Source organism: Lepisma saccharinum, chromosome 26 (genome assembly GCF_977018435.1).
Source record: "Lepisma saccharinum chromosome 26, izLepSacc3.1, whole genome shotgun sequence".
Lineage (NCBI taxonomy): Eukaryota > Metazoa > Arthropoda > Insecta > Zygentoma > Lepismatidae > Lepisma > Lepisma saccharinum.
Window position 1 is genome coordinate 22,489,819 of NC_139254.1, and position 21,524 is coordinate 22,511,342.

Sequence of the window (21,524 nt, forward strand, 5' to 3'; positions counted from 1 at the left end):
CACATCCCTACTTATTGTGAGACTTACCTAGTTCATTTGCATAGCTGAATGTTCCTATCCCATCGGCAACAGGCACAAAAACCACAATTAGAATGCAGATGATGAAATAGCATGCATAGTCCCAAGTAAAGCACGAGCCCCAGTAGAGTAAGGGGTTCGCCCCTGTCATCAGTTGCAACTGCTTAACTTTGCTCACTCGTTCTACTAATGGGAAGATAATGAAGCAGGTGACAAGCATCAGGAGTCCCACGGGTGGAAGGAACATCCATATAAGTCCAATAGATAAAGAAGATATGGAATCATCATACCCATACTGCCACTGGAAGAGAATATTAAGTAAGCAAAAGATTTGTCAGAAAATATCTAAATATTTATTTCATTTTATTTATTTATATTTTTATTATTCTGCTGAAAAAAAGAATCATAATTTTTGTTTCTTTTAAAGGAAAGTGGTTAAGTTTTAGCTTGTTCAGAAGATTTCCATAGCTATAAAAGAATCTAAACAATTCCTTCTAAAATATAAATAAAAATGTATTTTGCATTCACTAAATTAAACTTCTAAGACAACCACAGAAAAAATCTATGTTACAGTAATGAATTTCAGAATTTATCTAATAAATGCAACTGAAGAACTATAAAAGCAATTCTGACTATTGTGTGATCTGCCCAATTTATTGCTTCTTCTAGAAAAAGGTTTATAATAGGGCTGAGCAGATGCCGATGTATCGGTATCAGCAGATACCAGTGGTATTGGTCAGAAAGTATCGGTTAGAATTCATCTACCGATACCACCAGATACTTTTCCAGCATTTTGATTTTTCACGGGGTCTGCAAAAATTCCATTTGACACTTTCGCTGAGTCTAATTATCCTGGAAGTTATGCAAAATTCAAATTCTCTTTTATTTTGTACCCAATTTTGCACGAAAAACTGTATTTTGTAATTACATAACATCTTTTTTAATATTCTGATGTAATTCTCGAATATTCTAAAGCAAAATTCTTGGAAAATTCATGCATGTAATTGGAGAAGAATATTTACACACAAATATTGATCAATATTTCAAACAAATTTCAATTTTTGCAATATTCAATTATCGGTATTGGTTCAAAGTGGTATCAGTTTACAAACATAAATAATGTTGACATTAAAGGTGAATAGTTAAAAATTGTTAAAAGTAATATCCCTGAACTGGTCTTCGACGGAAGGCAGCATGAAAGCGGTTAAAATGTCAGACGTAAATGTATGCATCGCTTCACTATGACAACGGAAACAGTGGACCTAGGGATGTTTAGGAGGGTGGAAACCTCATGCACAGACTTCTTACACAAGTCACACCCAACCACCTGACCACATTGAAAGTCCATGAGTTCCTCAGACCGTCCCATACTGCTGTCTCGCACTGTCTGCAGACTACTGAGATCGCTGACCTTGTGTTCCACATGGAAGATGGCAGTACTGTGTCACCCTCTATGATAAACACATGTTTTGCGGTGTGTCCGGAAACTTTTGATCGCATAGAATATAAAACCATGAATCATCAGTTAACATGGTGATTCCTCTCTGATGATACACACCTGAAGTGATCACTCCTGAAGACATCACCTAAAACTAACAATACCCCTAGTTGGTGCTAGCTGAAAGGAGGTGTGTCTCCCCACCCAAGAAAAAGTATATCCAAAAATATCACAAATTTAAGCTACACAAAGTTTATAATGTATGCCTGCATAATACAAATAACAAATGCAAACCAGAGGAAATATTTAAACAATAGAAGAAAATTAATCAGTATACTTACACGGGCATCCTCCGGTAAAGGATGATTTGTCACAGAAATATGTCCGTATGACTTGTTACCACATTGCAGCAGTGAATTGGTTACTAGATTGAGGGAAATAGGAGAGCTATGCAGGGCAACTGTTGAGAACATTCGTGTGACCATATATGTCAAGCATAAGTTTCAGCGGAGGTGCAGCCTCTGGTTGTTCCGTCACCACAGTTGATGTGTATACTGCCAGGATCATTATTACAATTGGTATTAATGCCTATTGAGAGAAATGATAAAAGTATTAATAACCTGATCTTTTCCCTTAAAAGTAACAATTATATCAGGGCTGTAGTCAAGGTATACAGTGCTATAATGGCTTATACTCCCTAAATAATCTTACTCATTAGCAGGAAACGGATTTGTAGTATGTAAATACACATTTATGTATGAAGCTGAAATCAATTATAATTTGAATTATGTTTACAGATCATGGCACGTAGATTTTATTCTCCATATTTGTACATACATTAGGTTTTGGCACATATTTTACATATTTTAGTAATTGTTACATAGTACAGTAAAAACTGCATATCCCGGAACATCTATAAGAAGGAAACCTGTAAATACGGAAAAAAAAAAGTCCCCAGAACCGACCATTTTTATACCTGAAAATGACCTGCTTAAGGCGAGGAGGGACAATTTCCCCTAGGTCTTTCTCGCTGGGGCAGCTGCTGATCACTGTTGCCAACTTCGCTCTTTTGGAGCCAGATCTGGCTCTTTCGTGCACTCATTTGACTGTGAACTGTGGCACCCGCCCTCTGCCCCACTATGATGCCACCACTGGCTCCGGCACATAAATAGGAACTTTTGCCATGAGTTTACATTTTGCACGTGGCGTGATATTCGTATAGCCATAGGCTGCGTCACCAACCTCTTCTTTCCTCCCCATGTATTTTTATATATAGCGCTGTGGCTAGGATGAAGATGACAATTTTGTTATCCGGGAACCCTTTATTTTCGATTTTATAGTAACATCATTGGATTATTGAGATGGGTGATGCCGCCAAATCCAGGCGGTGAAAACTAAGAATAAATTACCATCACTTTAAAGCTAACGGTAATAGCAGCACCCCCACCCCTCTGACAACTAAAATTACCCTAGTAGGCACTTTATGCAGCCTTCGTTAATCTAGCTCCTTGAAATTCCTCTTTAGCTATATTAATGGTGAAATTTAGCTCTATTATGCACATCAGGTTTGGCAACACTGCGAGGATGGCCGTAGGAGGCAAGGAGAAATGCACTAGGCTTATGGGACCATTATTTTATTCGTTCTCTCGGGAATATCAAACATCCGATGACGTAGAAAAGTACATGGACGGAAAAAGGACACGTAGAACTATGTCATAGCAGTAGGAAAAGTCGAAACTCCCATTTGATGAGCCGTAACTTGAAGTTGAAGTTGATGTCCCATAAGGAATACATGGGATTCGGTAAATACTAATTCATCATATTTTTCAAAAATCGTATAAGGCTTAATAATCAACTTAGGAAACCGCTTCCACTTGCCACATGGGGAGATATTCATACTCTTCATTTCTGGCGGAGATCTTTTTAGTAGCATTGCTCATTCCGACGATATTGGAATAAATGCAATCCTGGTGCGTAATTGTCCCTCTTCGCCTTAAGGCAGAAACCTCCTTAACGTGGAAACGGAACACCATTTAAAGACCAACGAGATGTTTTTTATTCTCAGTAACACGGAAATTTCTTTCTTTATTTTTTTCGCACGCAAGAAAACAATGCAATACTGTAAGTGGAACATGCCTCTGTTGCCACTCGCTTATCAGTAACATTGTTGATATGAAAGAATGCGCTACAATACTCATAGCTGTTACGATTCCGTTTCTTTCTTTCATCTCTTACCATCTTTCTCCACCTTTCTTTGTCTATTTCTCCTCTGTTCTTTCGTCATCTTTCTATTTTTCTTGTTACCTCTCTTTGTTTCTTTATTTTTCTTCACTTTTATCTCAATCTTTCTTCACCTCTCTTATTCCATCTTTCAATCTTTCTCTTTCCCTCTATGCACATCATGCTACGATACTAGGGGTCCCGGGTTCGAATACCGGCATGGGCATGGATGTTTGTGAGTGTCCATTTTACTTCGCTTTTTGTGCCACTTTTGGCTAATTTGCGAAGATGGGGATGAGTGATGATATGATGAAATTGATGAATGTATTGCATTTTTATTCATGTACGTACATGCATTAGTACTCTACATTATAAGTAATCCGAAATATAAATCTGTCTTTCCATTATTTCCTGCAGCGCTTGATACTGTATTTAAAGTCAACCCTGTATAAGAAGGAAAACTGATAAGATGGAAAATTTTGCTCGGAACCATCATGTTCCAGGGTAGACAGGTTTTACTGTATTTCCATATTTGAGAACATTTCTCAACATATACTCCATATTCCCGCAATAACTACATATCCCCATGTGACCAAATAACTGACAAAGTCCGAAGAGGCATTAAACACCTGGCCATTAGAAACATTATTTTGTGAACATTGGAAGAGAGTCCCAAGTCAAGCAGCTCATTACTAACTCCACCCTCGACACTAGTTGTGTGACCCACAGCAGTGCCAGGAGCAACGATTTGTGGCACACGTACAGGATTCGCTTCTGGTTTCTCTTCAAGACACTCACAGTAATAGTTACAATGCCAAGACTGTATTTTATGTAGCTTGTTTAGTGCACTATTAAAAAGCTAAAATTTTTTCAATTTTAAGTCTATATTTAACTCCATATTTCAGTGCGAATAACTAAATATGGATTTACATATTTAGCACATTTTTACTACATATAAATCTGTTCCCTGCTCATTAGCATATATCTTCTGCTACAATGCATATACTTATACTTTCAGGAACATAATGTTGAGAAGTGGGGAGAGGGTATGGATACATGCATTTCATTGCTATCATTTGACTAACCAATGTAAAAGTTATACTTAACATGACATGAGATTTCAAAAAATCAAGTAAGCTCCATGCGAAAGTATCAACAATGTTTCTCTTTCTCGCAACAATTGGCAGTGAACTATAAAAACTCTTTCTTTAAGCATGACAATTGAGGTATTTGTATTTTAGTTTTAAACACTGATAGAATGAAAAAATGGGATAATTGTTTCTTTTCCTATTGCTCAATGTAAGTAGTATGTTCTTCAAAGCATTTACTTCTAAGTTGTTCATTTGTAGTGTTATTAGCATTATTATTAAAGTTATTAACAGTATATACACGCACTGACAATTTACACAATCATTAAAATAAGCACTTTGATATTAGAAATGCCTTCTCATATGAATCTTTTATGCCAATACCATCAATAACATATTTTGTAGAAGTAAAATGATTTTATCCACATACTTAATGCAAACATGGTTTCAACATTTCACAACACCTCTTAGTATATACCCTGTGGAAAATTTAAGACTACAGCACTGAATTATGTTCAGCCAGAGCTGGTTTTAGCATTGTACAATAATTAATATCCTGGATAAAATCCACATGATTTATGTACATTGTTGGATACGTTTACGAGGGCCAAGGACTTTACTACTGTTTATCTACTACATCAATGTTGTTATGAATCTAGAGTATATCAATTACCATACCACTCAGGATGAAGCACATATTCCCTTATCTGTTTAATTTGGGTTCTCAAAACTGTAATTTGTGATGGGCTCGAGCTCTTTGGAACCAAAGCTAGCTTTCTTTAAAGCTTTTTTTGGTTCTGTAAAGCAAGAACCAAAATTGTAGAGGTTGGGTTCCATGCATTCTCAACTAAGGAGTGTTTCATACATAAACGTAACAAACTTTTAAGTTCCTTGTACAGTTCTGTAATTTTAACATTTGAAAATAAGTTGCATATAAGTTACTCTGTATTAAAAAATTGCATATGGATCCCGTATCCAATAAAAATTTCATGGGTATACCATGTACATTCAAAATTATGTGCAATAGCTACAGTGTATCCTTTTATAATTTCAGTTGCATTTTGGAAAGGCTTGAATCATTTCAGATACCAGGTGACCACAATTAAACTTTGAAACATCAGATTGCATTGAAACTTGGTATAAAGGCTATGCAGACCTTGGGTAAGTGAATGCTAACAAAACAAAAGAAAAGTTCATATTTTCAACACCAGGTTAAAATGTGGCACTGAAATCTGGTGGACGGAACAATAACATCCCAGGAAACACTTTGTGAGTCCATTGATAATGCTGTCTTATGCTTCCAAAGTGTCATTCATGTTGACTGGCTGCATATTGAGCACCAACATGCCGGCCCGTAGCTAGAATTGATCTATAGGGGGGGGGGGGCTCAAAGGTTATCAGGGGGAGCTTTGTAAACCAAGTCCATTTTCCATAGTTTAACATTATTATATGAAGGCAAATTGTGTGTGTGTTGGAGGGGGTCATTATGTTACATAAATTTTAGAAATAAACAAATACTACATTTTTTCTATATCTTTTAAAATACCACTTGATGTGTTAATTGAATACTACTGAAATTGTCCCTTACTACACACTCCATACTACTTTTGATAATACAGATACGTATTTATATCATGCAAGAAAAAATGAACAATATTCAATCTTAGTACCTAGAGTACATTCCACCTCTGGCTGAAGCAATGAAACACCCAGCCCTTCATTCCCAAAACTTGGGAGCTGTTAACCTTAGATGCAGATGCGGAGGGAATTTTCATGATGACGTCAAAGTCACTGATTTCTGTCCAAAGGGGAGGTTGCAACAGAGGCAGCGAAGGTACAGATAAAGAAATTCCCCTATGAAGGAACTATCTAAAGTCTACAGAAGATAATCTTCTAAATACTTGCCGCTGCTGTTCATGCTCTGTGAATTTATCCTTCACCAAAGTTGTGAGCAAATAATATCTGCTGTCTACATTTTCATTCTTCACTGCAAATAAATTGTACAAAATGGTTTTACCTACTGTCAAGGGGGCTGATGGCAATGACAAGGGGGCTCATGGCAGTTCCAAGGGGGGCTCAGCCCCCCCTGGCCCTGCCTGGCTACGGGCCTGCCAACATGAACTCAAATTACTGGTGGTTGTTACTTCACCTGGTGGTGAAAATTTGAACTATTTTTTTTCTTCAGCATTCACTTTTCCATGGTCTCCATAGCCTGTATATGAAGTTTCACTGCAATCTGTTGCTTCAAACAGGCTCCAGAAGGCTCTGAATACAGCAACTTTAGTTATGGCCATCTGGTACAGCATAGAGATTTTGTCGAGAATGTATGCCCGACTGGGGCTCGAGCCTGCATTTTTGTGCTGAAATTTCTATGTAATACAAGGTTCGCCAATAAAAGAACCAAACTTTATTTTTTAGGAAAGAAAACAAGTAATTACCTTCAAATTTCAAAGGACTTTATCACCTTAAATATACAGAGGAGGCAATACACTTTGACCAGCATTTGTACAGGTCTTGGGAACACTGTTGATAGTCATTGACAGTAAGTGTTTGCAAAATACGTGTAACATTTAATTTAACCCCTTAAGTGGGTGTTTCAATTTTATAAATTGAGTTACAAGCAGGTTACCCGAGCTGTGTTCGGGGTTGCAATGTGTAACGTTAAGCAGGTTGCCCGATCTAGGTTCGGGCAGGAAAGTTTATTCCAACTTCAGATCGGGTAACGTGAATTGTTCTCGGGTATTGTTGTGTACACTATGCGGAATCTGATGCGCAGTTGTTTTTGTAGTTTCATAGTTTTGTAAATGGCAGCATGGTATTATTAACTGAGCAGGAATAGATAGCGTTTCTTTCATGTGAGAGAATAGAGCCACTTGACCAGGAGGAAAAATTCCGGTTCCCCCTCACCAGAGATTGAACCGGGGTCTCTACCATGGTAGCAGACACCCTAACTACCATGCTACCATGGCTTACAATTTATGTATTTATAACAGATAACGTTACACAAACAGTTGATTTCCATCATTGGAGCACCCACCACCTCCCAAAAAAAAATACATAACAATGAATTTGGAAACCAAAAGTCAAAAATGTAAACTATATAGTGATAAATGACAAAAATTTGCCAATAAGGTAACTGTAAGATCGTGATTTGTCAACAATAATTATCATCTTCAAACTAATTCAACAAACTATGAATATGCAATGAAAGTGTTTTTCCAACTCCACTGAGCCCCATGTGATGTGAATGAGAAGCTTATGAAGTGTTATCTGTTTTAAATAATGAATAGAAACTTAATATAATATATGTACCTGGGGAATGAAGATGATCCACCTTCTGTATGTATACTTGATTCTCTTAAGCAACAGTGCTAGGTATTGTTGAACTACTAGTCCTAGACCTGTTCTTCGTTTCGCATGTGAAGCTGAAAGAAAAATATGATGATAACTTCTGCCTTGGCAGTCAGATGAATATCAACTGATTCATTTACAGTTGGATATCTATTGTATTTTCTTCTGATGACTGTAGTGAAAAAAAATTGTAACAAAAAAGCTACAACTTTCCCCTGTGACTTGAAGTCACATAAAATATGTGAAGGTAGGGCTCCACATATTCCCAGCTATGGAGTTCAGGGTCAGCCCCAGCCAGTAACCATTGTCGAGAGGCTGGGTGAAACCCAGAACCACTTTATGCAGAAATATGTCTCAAAATTCCAGGGAATTAAACCTGTTTCTCGTAACATACCGAGCTGTAACAAAATATTTCTGCACGTGAAACGAGAATATATTTTGGACCCATTATTGTGCCCCTTTCTTTTTTTGAACTCTATTCTCATAATTTGCAATTGTTTAGAGTATCTATGAACAACCCCCCCCCCCCTTATCTGACCCCATAAAAGATGGTCATTTTCTCTCAAATGCATGCCTTCTTTACAGAAAAAAAAGATCCTTTGTTTCCTAGCTGCAGCAAAAGTCACAAAGAAGAAAGGTTCGAAATTTAGCATTTGACATTTTTCCCTCTGTTCTATAGTGTGGTAATTTAGAATGCATTACTATGCAGTATATTGAGTACAATTGTCATGGCATACACAGAACCATGAAAACAATAGTATTTTCGATACAAAGACATCATAAAAGTTATGTACATCTCTTAATGTGACAGACTACCAGGATTGATGTGGGGAGGGGCCAACCCCCAATTCGAAATAGGAATAGTCCTTGTAAGATTCTTATGAAAATATAGCACAAAAATAACAACTTACATTGTATTTGTCACTACCCATCTCTGCTGGAAATTTCTACTGGTTGCAGTAGACAGAATCTACTATTATCAATCGTACTCTACTGTGGTTCTCTCAAATCTACTGAAACTCAATGGTTTCATACAACACCTTCAGTAGGTCTAATGTACAGTATGTGTACAGTAGAGAAACTTCAAGTGAAATATTCTTTTCAGTATTATATGTAATATTGCATGCAGTGTGTCTAGTACAACATATAGGCTGTAAATTCAACATTTCAATTCTCCTGATTAACAATTTGTTATTGCATATATTTCAAAATCTAAACACAGTAAATGTTTGAAAACACTGGTTCATCAACTGAAAGTAGCAGACAGAATTTTCAGCAGGGATAATTAATTGTTACAACTGTATCCATAATAATGTTACTTTTAAATTAATTCTTAATGCAATTGATTATGTTTTGGTGTGGGGCTTACTGTGTTGCAATTATTATGAATGTTGAGAAAATTGTGAAAATGAAAACTTGTGAATCTTACCTTCCAAGTTAGTTTGGCTGCCTGCTAAAGACTCTGACGGTAGTGATCGGTTGCTTCCACCATCCTCTTCTGATGTCTCCCCTGACCTGTAATAATAACAGTAATAATATAATGAATATTTTCTGCCTTTATTAGAGAAGGCATCATTTCACTTCAGGTCCTTGTCTATGATTAAACTCAACGCAATGTAATATTTAAAAAAAAGAAAAGTTTGCACAAAAATAATACTGTATGAAAAACTTGTTTATTATTAATAACCTAATTATACTTTCAGTGTAAAGTAAGAACCACTTTAAGAAGTCCAGCTTTCTAACAAAATATATTTCTTTAGAAATCTTCCTGCAGCATTCACAAGAATAGCTGTAATTTCTAGTCAGATCTGCAAATGCAAAACTTTGGAACCAGGGGCCAGATCTGGAGATGCAAAACTAAGAAACTTACAGCCACATCTGAAAAGGCAAAAGTTTGGAATCTAGAGCCAGGTCTGCAGATGCAAGACTAGAGGTAGGTCTGCAGATGCAAGATTTTGGAACCTAGAGCCAGGTCTGCAGATGCAAGATTTTGGAACCTAGAGCCAGGTCTGCAGATTCAAGATTTTTGGAACCTGGAGCCAGGTCTGCAGATTCAAGATTTTGGAACCTGGAGCTAGGTCTGCAGATGCAAGATTTTGGAACCTAGAGCCAGGTGTGCAGATTCAAGATTTTGGAACATGGAGCTAGGTCTGCAGATGAAAGATTTTGGAACCTGGAGCCAGGTCTGCAGATGCAAGAGTTTGGAACCTGGAGCTAGGTCTGCAGATGCAAGATTTTGGAACCTGGAGCCAGACCTGCAGATGCAAAACTTTGGAAACTGCAGCCAGCTCTGCAGATGCAAAACTTTGGAACCTAGAGCCAGGTCTGCAGATGCAAAACTTTGGAACCTAAAGCTAGGTCTGTGGATGGAAAATCTTGGAACCTGGAGAGATATATGCAGAGGGAAACCTTTGAAACTTGGAGCCAGATCTGCAGATGCAAAACTTTGGAACCAGAAGCCAACTTTTTTTACTCCATCCTCTACTAAGGATACCTGGATGATAAAGAATTCAATCTACATAAAGATTCTTGTGAAGGTCTTCAAACAGATCTTCTACTTCAACACTTTAGAATATCAGCATGGTTCTATGAAATTAGACTTTTTTTGTTTTGCTTCAAGAATGGCTATGCACTCCAGTGTGTTAAAAAAACTGCATGTGAAATTTTGCTTTTATATTTATGAGGACATTAACAGAATCTATCTTCTATTGTCTGGAGCAATTTCAACCAAACTTGGTACACGTATCACTTGCAATCTCGAAAGAAATACTGTGGGGGTAAGATATCCTTGGCACCCTAGGGGTGGGGGTGAGAAGGGTGTGACATGTAAAAATAATCGAAAACGACCGATATTACTCTGGAATCCATAGTTTGTGGGGTCGCTAAGATTAATAGTGACACTCCCAATGCCGTTCAACTCCAAGTTCATCACCTATCGGGATGGAGGGTGAGAGGGGATGAAAAATAAAATGTCAAAAATGAGCTACAGGCTTGTTCACGGCAGTTCGGTACATACCAGAAATAACTCCTACTTCCTTCTTGGCACGAAGATATTGAAATGTTTAAAGTGTAACAAATTAAAAACAGCAAGCACTTACACTTTCGCTACGCACTTCATTCTCGTGGTCACTCCAGCCGACGCCATTTTTTTTTTTTTTCAGTGAAGGGATGAGAGGTGCACGCAAAGTCACATTAGGCATATTTTTTAGGATTTCAAATGTAAATCTTTACATTTGATGCATTAAATGGGCTGAAATGTAGAGGTAGCAATCATTTCTTGTCAATTTAAACAAACATGAATGGACATTGGAACCAGACCCGTATCCAGCTTTGGGTCAGAAAATGACAATTGAAACAAACAAAGCAGTCAGTTACTGACAAAGCCCACCACATAGCTTATAGCTTTACCTCTCTGGCTTCACACTCATTGTTTAGTTTCAATTCTCAGTAGTATTCGAATTTTCTCTTCCACAAATTAATATTTTCGCTTTCTTTTGATTCCGTTACATCTGTACTACTGAACAATCACGATATTTCTATGTTTAGAAAGTAATATATGCCTTTGGTAAATGCACAATTTCATAATTATTTAAATGATACATATTAGCAATGATATTTAAAATGAAAAAAAAAAACCATTGCTTAATGTGAGTTCGCCAAAGAATCAGGGCATTTTCGGATGACAGCTGATATTTTAAGAAAACTCTGTACAAAATTAAAAGAAAAAGGGTAGTTATTAACCATGTTGTCTTGTAATCGAGTAGAGTGTTTGATTCCCTGTGGAGTCATGTGAACAATGGTTCGGATTCCATTTTATACTCTAGTCTCGATTAGCTTATCTGAGAATGAAATGAACTTTAAACAAACTTGTTCAATTAAATCGAGAACATGGAACAAATGGTTTCTTTTTCGCACGGTCCTTCATCTAATTAATGATAAGTAGCAATTAAAATTTTACATATTTTAAATATTTGTACAGGAACCTTTAAATTTGTTTTTAAAACATAACAACATATTCTTATGTTGTTATGTTTACGCCATAAAATTGAGAGTGACATTTTAGGAAAATCATGTTCAACATTGATGATTTTATGAAGTTTTCCCAAAGTCGGTAGCTCATTTTCCTTATACATAACATGAACTGTCCTCCTAATAGCAGCCTGGGTAAAACTATCATATTTTTCAAGACGAATCGCCCCATATCATTCTTCTTCTTACTTTGTGCAGAAAGTTTCCCTCTTTGTTTTCATTAAAGTCTTTCTTAATTTTAATAACAGTCGACCTCTGACATAGCTATCCCCGTTGCTTCAGATGTCATTCGAGTGGCAGTCTTCATTGTGTTGATGCTGCCAATAATTTATTTGCCTGGAAATAGGCATACATGTTCAACACTGTTCGGCCGAGGACAAACATTTATTTACCTTATTTATGCTATTTCTTGTAGCATTCTGGAGAAAAACATGCCATTGTTCTCCTTGCTTACTTCATGCACCGAACTCTAATGCAACAATAAATAATAATTAACGAAATAGAAACAACAATGCAACATGAATATATCAAGAAACTAACGAAAACACAGAAGAACACCACAATAACAAACACAAGCTGATAGATTTCAGAGCATGCTTTTCACCCTCGGAACGTCAATCCGTTAAAAATCCACAGAACGGAAAATGCATTGCAAGTGGTTGCAACACCGCACCCTGTGTTGAGACCTCTACCGTCCAGCAGACGACAGAGAATCAGAGCTCTAGCTCAGCAAGCACCGTAATAGGCCCGGCAGAGAGAAAATCTGAGAGATCTGACATCGTTGCTTCCTACCCCCACCTCACCCCTCTGTTGCACTACCCCCCGTGCTTACCTAGAAATTGATGTGAAGTGCTTCCGTATGTACTGACCTGTGCTGAAGAGGACCTTAGATTAGTGTCGACTCCATAGTTTTCGGAGTCTCTAAGCTAATTGGTGACATTCATGATGACCAAACTTGGTACACATATGACTTACAATCTGGAAAGAAATACTGTGAGGGTAAGACACCACTGGCACCCCTAGGAGTTGGGGGTTGGAAGGGGGTGACATGTAAAACGACCGATATTAGTGTGGAATCCATAGTTTTCGGAATCCCTGAGATGAATAGTTATACTCCCAATGCCATTCAACTCCAAGTTCATTTTACACTATAGTTAGAATTCATTATATTCCTGTCTAATAGAAGATTGGAATAAATAAATACCCAGGCAATGCCACGTAATCAGCTAGTTGTAGAAATAAATGACAGGCTTTGTTTATCTTTTTACCACTCAGGCAGAAAATGAATTACAGTAACTTACTTAATAAACACTTCTTCCATGGTTGTTATTGAAACCCCAATTCCATGAATGCCTAACTCTTCCTTGCAGTTTTCCAGATGCAAAAAGAGTTCTGGAAATTTCTCCGAGTGATCACATGGTAGGATGTAAGTAACGTCTGTATCAGTGTTATATTTCACTGATGAATCTGGCACTAGACGCTGAATAATCTCTCTCAGTTTCTTTACATCACAAGTGCTACCTTTCGAAACAGTCAGATGATATCCTGCTCCTATGAAAAGAAAATATGAGCACTTTTAGAGCAGTTCATCCTGGAAAAGATGGCAATTCATTCTACGTCCCATAAACATATTAAAACTGATAAAATCACGTATACCTTGTTTTTAGCTATGCCATTCTGGTGGCTTCAATGACATTATCAGGACATAACGTTTCTATCCTTTTTAACCCATTTTAAACTAATTAAACAATATAACTTGGTACACATAGGTGATGTTGGGGGAAACTAGGCACTGTCAACATTATCACTGTTACACAGACAACAGGTTCCATTGCTGCGACATTTTCACACAGGCAAAAAAACAGTATGTAGAAGACCTTGCTTCAAGTCCTGGTTGAACAGACATTTTTTTCTGAAATTTCTACATATTTAAGACATGGTTAGTGAACAGTGGATATGCAAGTGGTTCACATCCCACTTTAAAAACTGTAGGTCCAGTCCCAATTAGCCTTACTGTCCATAAAGGGCACTTAAAACACCAACTCAATCAATCATTTTTTTAAGCTTGTACAAGATTCAATATCAATGCAGAAATTTGGATGAAAAAACAAGGTACATATTGTGATTTGTCCGAGTTTTTAATTCTTAGTTTCATTTAAATAACATTGCAATTAACCACTTAAGAAAGTAGACTAAATCAATTGCACAAAATTTTTGTTTAAGAATCTTGTATAACTGTGGCCACGCACATTCAAATTGTGGGTTTGAATCTAGCTTTGGTGTGTGTGTACCTTTATGTTTGTCCTTTCATCTGTAATAACTAAGTCCAGTTGCACTAATTTCCAATTGGATGCAAATAGTACAACGCAAGGGTAAGTAACCAATTGTAGTTATTTTATTTGAAAAATTTTAAAACAATCCAATAATGTGTTCAGTATTAACAAGACTTAAACAGCAGATATCTTACCATAAAGCTCTTTGAGAAATATAGATGTTCCGTAACATTTCACTTGTCCATGTGACATAATGGCTATTCGGTCACCCAGAACATCTGCTTCTTCCATGAAATGTGTAGTTATTAGAATTGTTCTTTTTCCTCTCATTCCCTGAAAATAAAAAGCCAATAATTTCCAATGCAATGTATATTTTCTCAATGAATGTATTAAGTTTCATAAGATATACTACTGACTTCATGCCAATTATTCTGCTTGTTTGAAATTTGTGTTTTTTGATATTTATCATCACTTTGTGCCACCTTTGGCTGATGATTACATGAAATTGATTAAGGGGCTCTAATAAAGAACATGCATTTCCAGGTCAAGATTCAAGCCTGAGACCTTCAGTGGTGAAATCAAAAGTCAACTATTTAACATGTTCAGTCACTGAGCAAACAGATGTAGCAGTTCCGGAGATAAAAAGCATACAAGAGTCTATGACTAGCAACCCCAGTTGTCCAATTTTCTCTCTGGATTCTTGGGAAGAAGTCAGAAAAAGAAGAGGTTACAGTTATGGACAACTTGAAGGGGTCCCTATCATCGTTCATTTTAATTTTGAAAAAAAAAGAGTAGCAGAAAAATGTATTATTTTGATAGTCAACACTAGAGTTAAAGTTGATTTGTCAAAGTAAATGATAAAGAACTTGAAAGATGAATAGAAGAAATATCTGGTTCAATGAGTTTTTAAAATTCCAAAAATTTTATCAATTACTTCTTCCCAATTGGGGGAAGCAAGCTTTCCTCTTTATGCCCCTTTTAAAATATCCGTACAATCATTTTTCATATTTGTAAATAGTAATTTTCAGTATTAGAACTTCACGTCACTGTTATTTTCCCTCATTAAGTGAACTGTGGAGTAGCTAGTCTAGCAGAGATAGATCAATCAATCTCACATATCTAATTATTTTCAAATCACAATATTTATTATGTTGTTGAAGCCATAGTTCACATGCAATACTTTTTTCAAGCGTTTCTCGTCCCTCGATGTGAACTGCAGACAAAGCTGGAAGGACCCACTACTCTAGCTGGCTTTTCCTCTGCCTCACCAGTTCCAGGTAGAAACTACCACCTGAAGGAAAAGGGAAGATTTCTGTCTCTACCTCCATTGTCCCTTCGCCCCACACTGCAATAGTTGAAAGCCCGTGCTTTCAGGTCTCCCAGTCTATCTCCTATAGGAACAGATAGGGGATTGGTTTCCCTTCGATTCCTTTTTAAATCCTGTAAAGAACTTAGGGGAAAATTTTCTGCAGTACTTATGTTCTCTGTATTTACACTACAACTTTTACACGTTGTACAATATGTATGTATAATTTGGGTTGTAGTTTTATTATTTATGAAATGGGAACAAATTATGCGCAGACAAAAAAATTATGCTTTTTTTTTCAAATATGGAATATATAATCATTAAATAACAAATATTTGCTCACGCTCTCTCTCGCTCTCGTTTTAGTAGTGTTTTATTCAAATATACTAATTTCTTGGCCTCCAATAAAATAAATGGGTAAACTAAACAGTCATAAACATGGATGTACTTATTTGGGCAAGAGAACGTGTGTTCAAATTGTTGTTGTTGGTTTGGTTTATTTTACCTCGCTTTTCTGTCACATTTGGTCATCGCGAAAATAAGGATGAGTGATGATAAGATGAAATTGAGAGGGCCTCACAAAAAACAATTCAGGCCGAGATTCAAACCCGTGACAAGCATGCATTCTTGTTCCTATTTGTTGTACTCTGCAGTGAATAATGAAATAATTTGGAATGAAAAATGTATCCCAGAACTCAGAAAGCCAAATTAATATTATTGAAGAAACTACAAAAAGGTGTGTTTTGTTACCTGTTTATCCCCTTTAATATATTAAATTTTTGCCACATCCCATGACATTTTCTAGCTGTATAGATTTAATAGCGATAAGTAGCTAATGAGCTTAAGAAAATTGTGAGAAACAATCATAAACAGAGAACTCTGGACTCCTGATTTCACATGTCACTGTGCCCTGCAGATGCACTGAGAGGAAATTATTTGTATTTTTCTTTCTTTCTTGTTTTTCTCTTCCATCACTTTACTTAACTTCCCATGGCGATGAACGTTGATTAATGATTATATTGAGCAGGTGGTTACAAGTGCACAGGCCAAGGCTTGAGCCTGGATCCTTCAGTAACAAGATCGTGAGATGGAGAAATTAGAGAAATCAAGCAATGAAAAATTTTTGAAAAAAATGTTAATTATATACAAAGATGGTGTTTCAAAAAATTAATTGATAATTACTACTCAGGAAAAATGCAGTTTGGTTAGATCTTTCCTCTCATCTTTGTTGTCGGGCGACCTCCATGGGGGAGTGGAAATGGTCCCAGATCGGTACCCGGTGGAGGCACATAATGGTTCGGACCCCACTTTAAACTGTAGGTCTAGTCCCGATTAGCCTTTCTTTGTATAAAGTGGGCTTAAACCACCAAATTAGCCAAGCTTGGGGGTGTGGTTATCACAGCACACTACAACACTAGGAGTTCGGGGTTCGAATGTGTCCCTTCATTAATTTTGTCATATCGTCTTTGCAATTAACGAAATGTGACAAAAAGCAACGCTAAGTAACAAAAATCAAATCAAATTATTCATTGATTGATTGTTTGATTTGGTTTATTTTACTTCGCTTTGTGTCATTTTTGGCTAATCACGAAGATGATACAATTAAATTGATGAAGGGACACACACACAAAGAACATCCATGAACAAGCCGAGATTCAAACCTGGGATCTATGGCTCAGTAGTCAAATCAAATTAATTTTTTTTATTTTTGAAAGGGGGTGGGAGTTACGTGTAATACTTTTTAGTGGTCATTCCTCATTTTGCAATCTTTTCCTGTCTTTGACGTTCTATTTTTAGGAAAACTGGGCCCTAAGGGGGGGAGGGGGGGTTGACCCACACCAACCCCCATTAGGCACCCCACTGATTGCTACCCCAAGTGTCGACATCACCGCATGTCACTAGAAATTAATAGTTGAACTGCTAAGATAGCAAACCTTTGCAAAACAAAAATCAGAGGTTTAACTAGAATTTTTCATCTGGAGGTGTTAAGTCTGTATTTAACAGGGGATGTAAGGTACATTTAAAGCCAAAATGAAAACAAATTGGGCCTTTTTGAGAAGTACTGAGAAAATTTTGGGTCATCTAAAGGGCTGTTTGAAGTGTATGTGGATAAATCACTGTACATTTTTTTTTAAATATAAAAAGTCTGCATCTCTTGATAAATATACCTTACATAGTAAATGATGTTATGACATATTCTGAATTTACTTCTATTAGGCAGGTTATAATGCTGAACAAAATATATCTAAAAGTGAAGAAATGCATTTGGGTCATTCCATGTGAAATCATCCAGAATTTTGTGAAAATGTCACCCACCATCCCCGATTTTGATTAAATTCGGTATGCTTATAGAACTTTTGATGCTGATTACAAAAATGACAACTTTTTTAAAATTGGTCAAGGGGTTCAGAAGTTACGAGCTTTTTAAGAACTCCCTGTACGCCACATGAAGCTCCACTTTGAATGACATGCATTAGGTTATAAACGATCGTATCTTCCCTCGGGTTTGCCGTAGAAACTTCAAGTTTTTTTTTGTTTTTTTGTTCACAATAGTATAAGCTTTCATTGAAATAACGTTTCAGATGAATGCATCAATAAACATGTATTTTTATGTATAGTTTTATGTATTTTTTTAGAAAAATAAATGACTAACTTCAAGAGCGAATTTCATGCAATGCCCCCCTTTCAATTTCCCCACAATTTTATATGTAGGTACCTCAGAGTGTGTACTAATGCCTGATGGAAAAATTGGGATGGGCGGTTCAGAGACAGGGTGATAAAAAAATCATTTGCATAAAATGACATTAAAAGTAAATTTTATTAAAAATGCTTATGTATTTAGCACAAAGCCTGAAGTACATTATGTTTCAAGCTACAATATTCAAAATTTATGTTCACTATGTGTGAATGTAAGCATAGGCGTAACCTGGCGGGGGCAAAGGGAAGCACTTGCCCTATCCCAAATTTATATATTAATTAAAATTTACAAGTTAAATATATTTTGTGATCCTCCTGGCACTTGAGGAACGAACGAATAAAGAGTAATAATTGTGATTTTTCAAATGTATTTATCAAATAATCCTGGACAATATTTTTATGCGATGGAAAACTTTGTGATTATCCCAACCCGAAGATAGTTTCCAAGTGACACCCATTAAGATAGTACTATTTTTGCTCTGACTGTTAAACAACTAGTGTTTCGAAGTAAATAGTTACAAAGTTACAAGTACAGTTACTTTTTGTTTAGAAATTCTAACTGTAACTAGCTACTTTTAAAAGTAAGTACCTGCAACGTTAACAACGGTAACAGAGTTACTTTTTGCAGTAGGGAAATAGCTAAATTGGACAATTCTGTTCCAGACTATAAAAATAAAATATGTACCTTCTCCGGATGCTACGTGAAAGGATTTTCTTGGAATTGCTGGCAATGCATGCTAAATTTAGAACATCCACGCTTTACTGTAATTCATTTCTAATTGTATGTGAAAACTCCATTGTTTTTGGTAGACTGCTGTGTTCGTTTGGAATGTTGTTGTCCAGTTAGGAAAAAGTCATTGTCGAGGGAGTGGATTTTTGGATCTTGTTGAACTTGGAATGGAGGAGAAAGAAATAGGTGCAAGTGGAATCAATGACACCATATTCGAAATAACGTGGTCAGCATACAAATGATTTTTTAATTATAAACGTTCAAGCAAAGCTGACTGTGTTTTCCATCATTTATTAGCAGTAATAATGTAAATATTTGAATGCATATTATGTACTAGAAACATAAGTAAAACACGGAAGTCTTCATGATCATTGATATTGTGTTACTTTTACACAAATCAATGATCATTAACAGTACGTTACTGTTAGAGTAACTGTAAAAGAAACTCAGTTACTTTCAAAGTACCAGTAACAATAACTGTGTAACTTTTTTAAAGATTGACTGTAACTCAGTTACTTGTAAAAAGTAACTTACGGAACCTGTAAATTCAAATTAGTGCATACTTCCTGGTACTGTTGTAGTACTTTGCAATCACTGACACATTGCACTGTGGGTTGTTGTCATTTCAGCCTAGATGATTACTAAGAAATTTATGCCTTGAATATTTCTACGGAATTGGTACATAATTGCCGTACTTGTTGCTTTATACTAAAGAAGTCTATACAAGTATTTTTACTGTTCCAACCATTCCGTCACAAGGATATTTTCTGTGGTATGTGGCGAAAAAGCTCCATTTCAAAAAACTTCAATCAGCTAAAATGTGTAGTATTAATTCTTATTTCATATTACATATCCCCATAAAGAGTAGCCAAAAAAGAACTTCCATATTGAGATAAAATGCACAAAGAGAATGTTCTCGAAGATAAATTTGCTAAATTTGGGAATGTTAATAATGATGATTATATATATAATTATATAATATATAATTTTTTTAAAAAAAATGAAGACTGTTGAAACTAATTTACAGTGGAACGTCGATTTTAAGTTATCCAGGAGACCAAGCTGAAAAAAACTTAATACATGGAAAAATGTAAAATCTTGGAAAATTTCTAAACAATTTGCTATGTTTGAACCACCACGATTTAATGCAAAATGAAGGAAAATGTAAAATCGCGGAACTTAAATCGGGGTTCCACTGTAATTATTACTTGCAAATTTTAAATTAATATATAAATTAGGAGAGGGCAAGAGCTTCCCTTTGCCCCCACAAGGTTACTCCTATGCTTACATTCACACATAGTGAACATAAATTTTGAATATTGTAGCTTGAAATATAATGTACTTCAGGCTTTGTGCTAAATAAATAAGCATTTTTAATAAAATTTACTTTTAATGTCATTTTATGCAAATGATTTTTTTATCACCCTGTCTCTGAACCGCCCATCCTAATTTTTCCATCAGGCATTAGTATACACTCTGAGGTACCTACATATAAAATTGTGGGGAAATTGAAGGGGGGGCATTGCATGAAATTCGCTCTTGAAGTTAGTCATTTATTTTTCTAAAAAAATACATAAAACTATACATAAAAATACATGTTTATTGATGCATTCATCTGAAACGTTATTTCAATGAAAGCTTATACTATTGTGAACAAAAAAAACCAAAAAAACTTGAAGTTTCTACGACAAACCCGAGGGAAGATACGATCGTTTATAATCTAATGCTTGTCATTCAAAGTGGAGCTGCATGTGGCATACAGGGAGTTCTCAAAAAGTTCGTAACTTCTGAACCCCTTGACCAATTTTAAAAAAGTTGTCATTTTTGTAATCGGCATCAAAAGTTCTATAAGCATACCGAATTTCATCAAAATCGGTGATGGTGGGTGACATGGCCTGGATGAATTGACGTGGAATGACCCATTTCTGAAATTTACTTCTCTGCTGTCTGTGATGATAGCCAGTTACTCACGACCGTTTTCACTTCTTCATCAGTGTCTAAATGCTTGCTGCCCAAGAAGGACTTCAGATGATTGAAGAGGTGGTATAGAGCGACCGCAAGGAAAAAACCTTGGACGAAAAGTCCTGCATAGCTTTCTCTTCTTCCGTTTAGCTCGAGCCATAAGGAACCATGCTCCACTCTCCACCTCCCCTCCATGCAGGAGTACGGTTCACAGGAGTCGCAGGTCTGTGCAGGTTTTTTTGCTTGTGGTTCCACTATAGTCGCTAGGTACAAGGTCTTGACTGTATGGTGGATGGTCAACACATCATCACCGGTCAAAGTGAAAGCAAAACAGACACTTTCAAAGCGCAAGATCATGGCAACTGTGGTTTGGGACAGGCAGGGCATTTTGTTAGTGGGCTTTTTGCCACAA

General features: G+C 36.3%; 1 protein-coding gene across 1 annotated transcript in view; it reads right to left on the reverse strand.

Moving 5' to 3' along the window:
• Positions 1-1,903: 1,903 nt before the first annotated feature.
• Positions 1,904-21,524, reverse strand: part of LOC145979592 (phospholipid-transporting ATPase ABCA3-like) — a 234,895-nt gene continuing 215,274 nt past the window's right edge. Inside the window, exons 2-5 of the mRNA XM_083112558.1 lie at positions 13,446-13,695; positions 9,545-9,630; positions 8,077-8,189; positions 1,904-2,044 (exon numbers count right to left, since the gene is read on the reverse strand). Of these exons, the coding sequence (XP_082968684.1) occupies positions 1,904-2,044; positions 8,077-8,189; positions 9,545-9,630; positions 13,446-13,695 (590 nt within the window). The remainder of the gene's footprint in view (positions 2,045-8,076; positions 8,190-9,544; positions 9,631-13,445; positions 13,696-21,524) is intronic.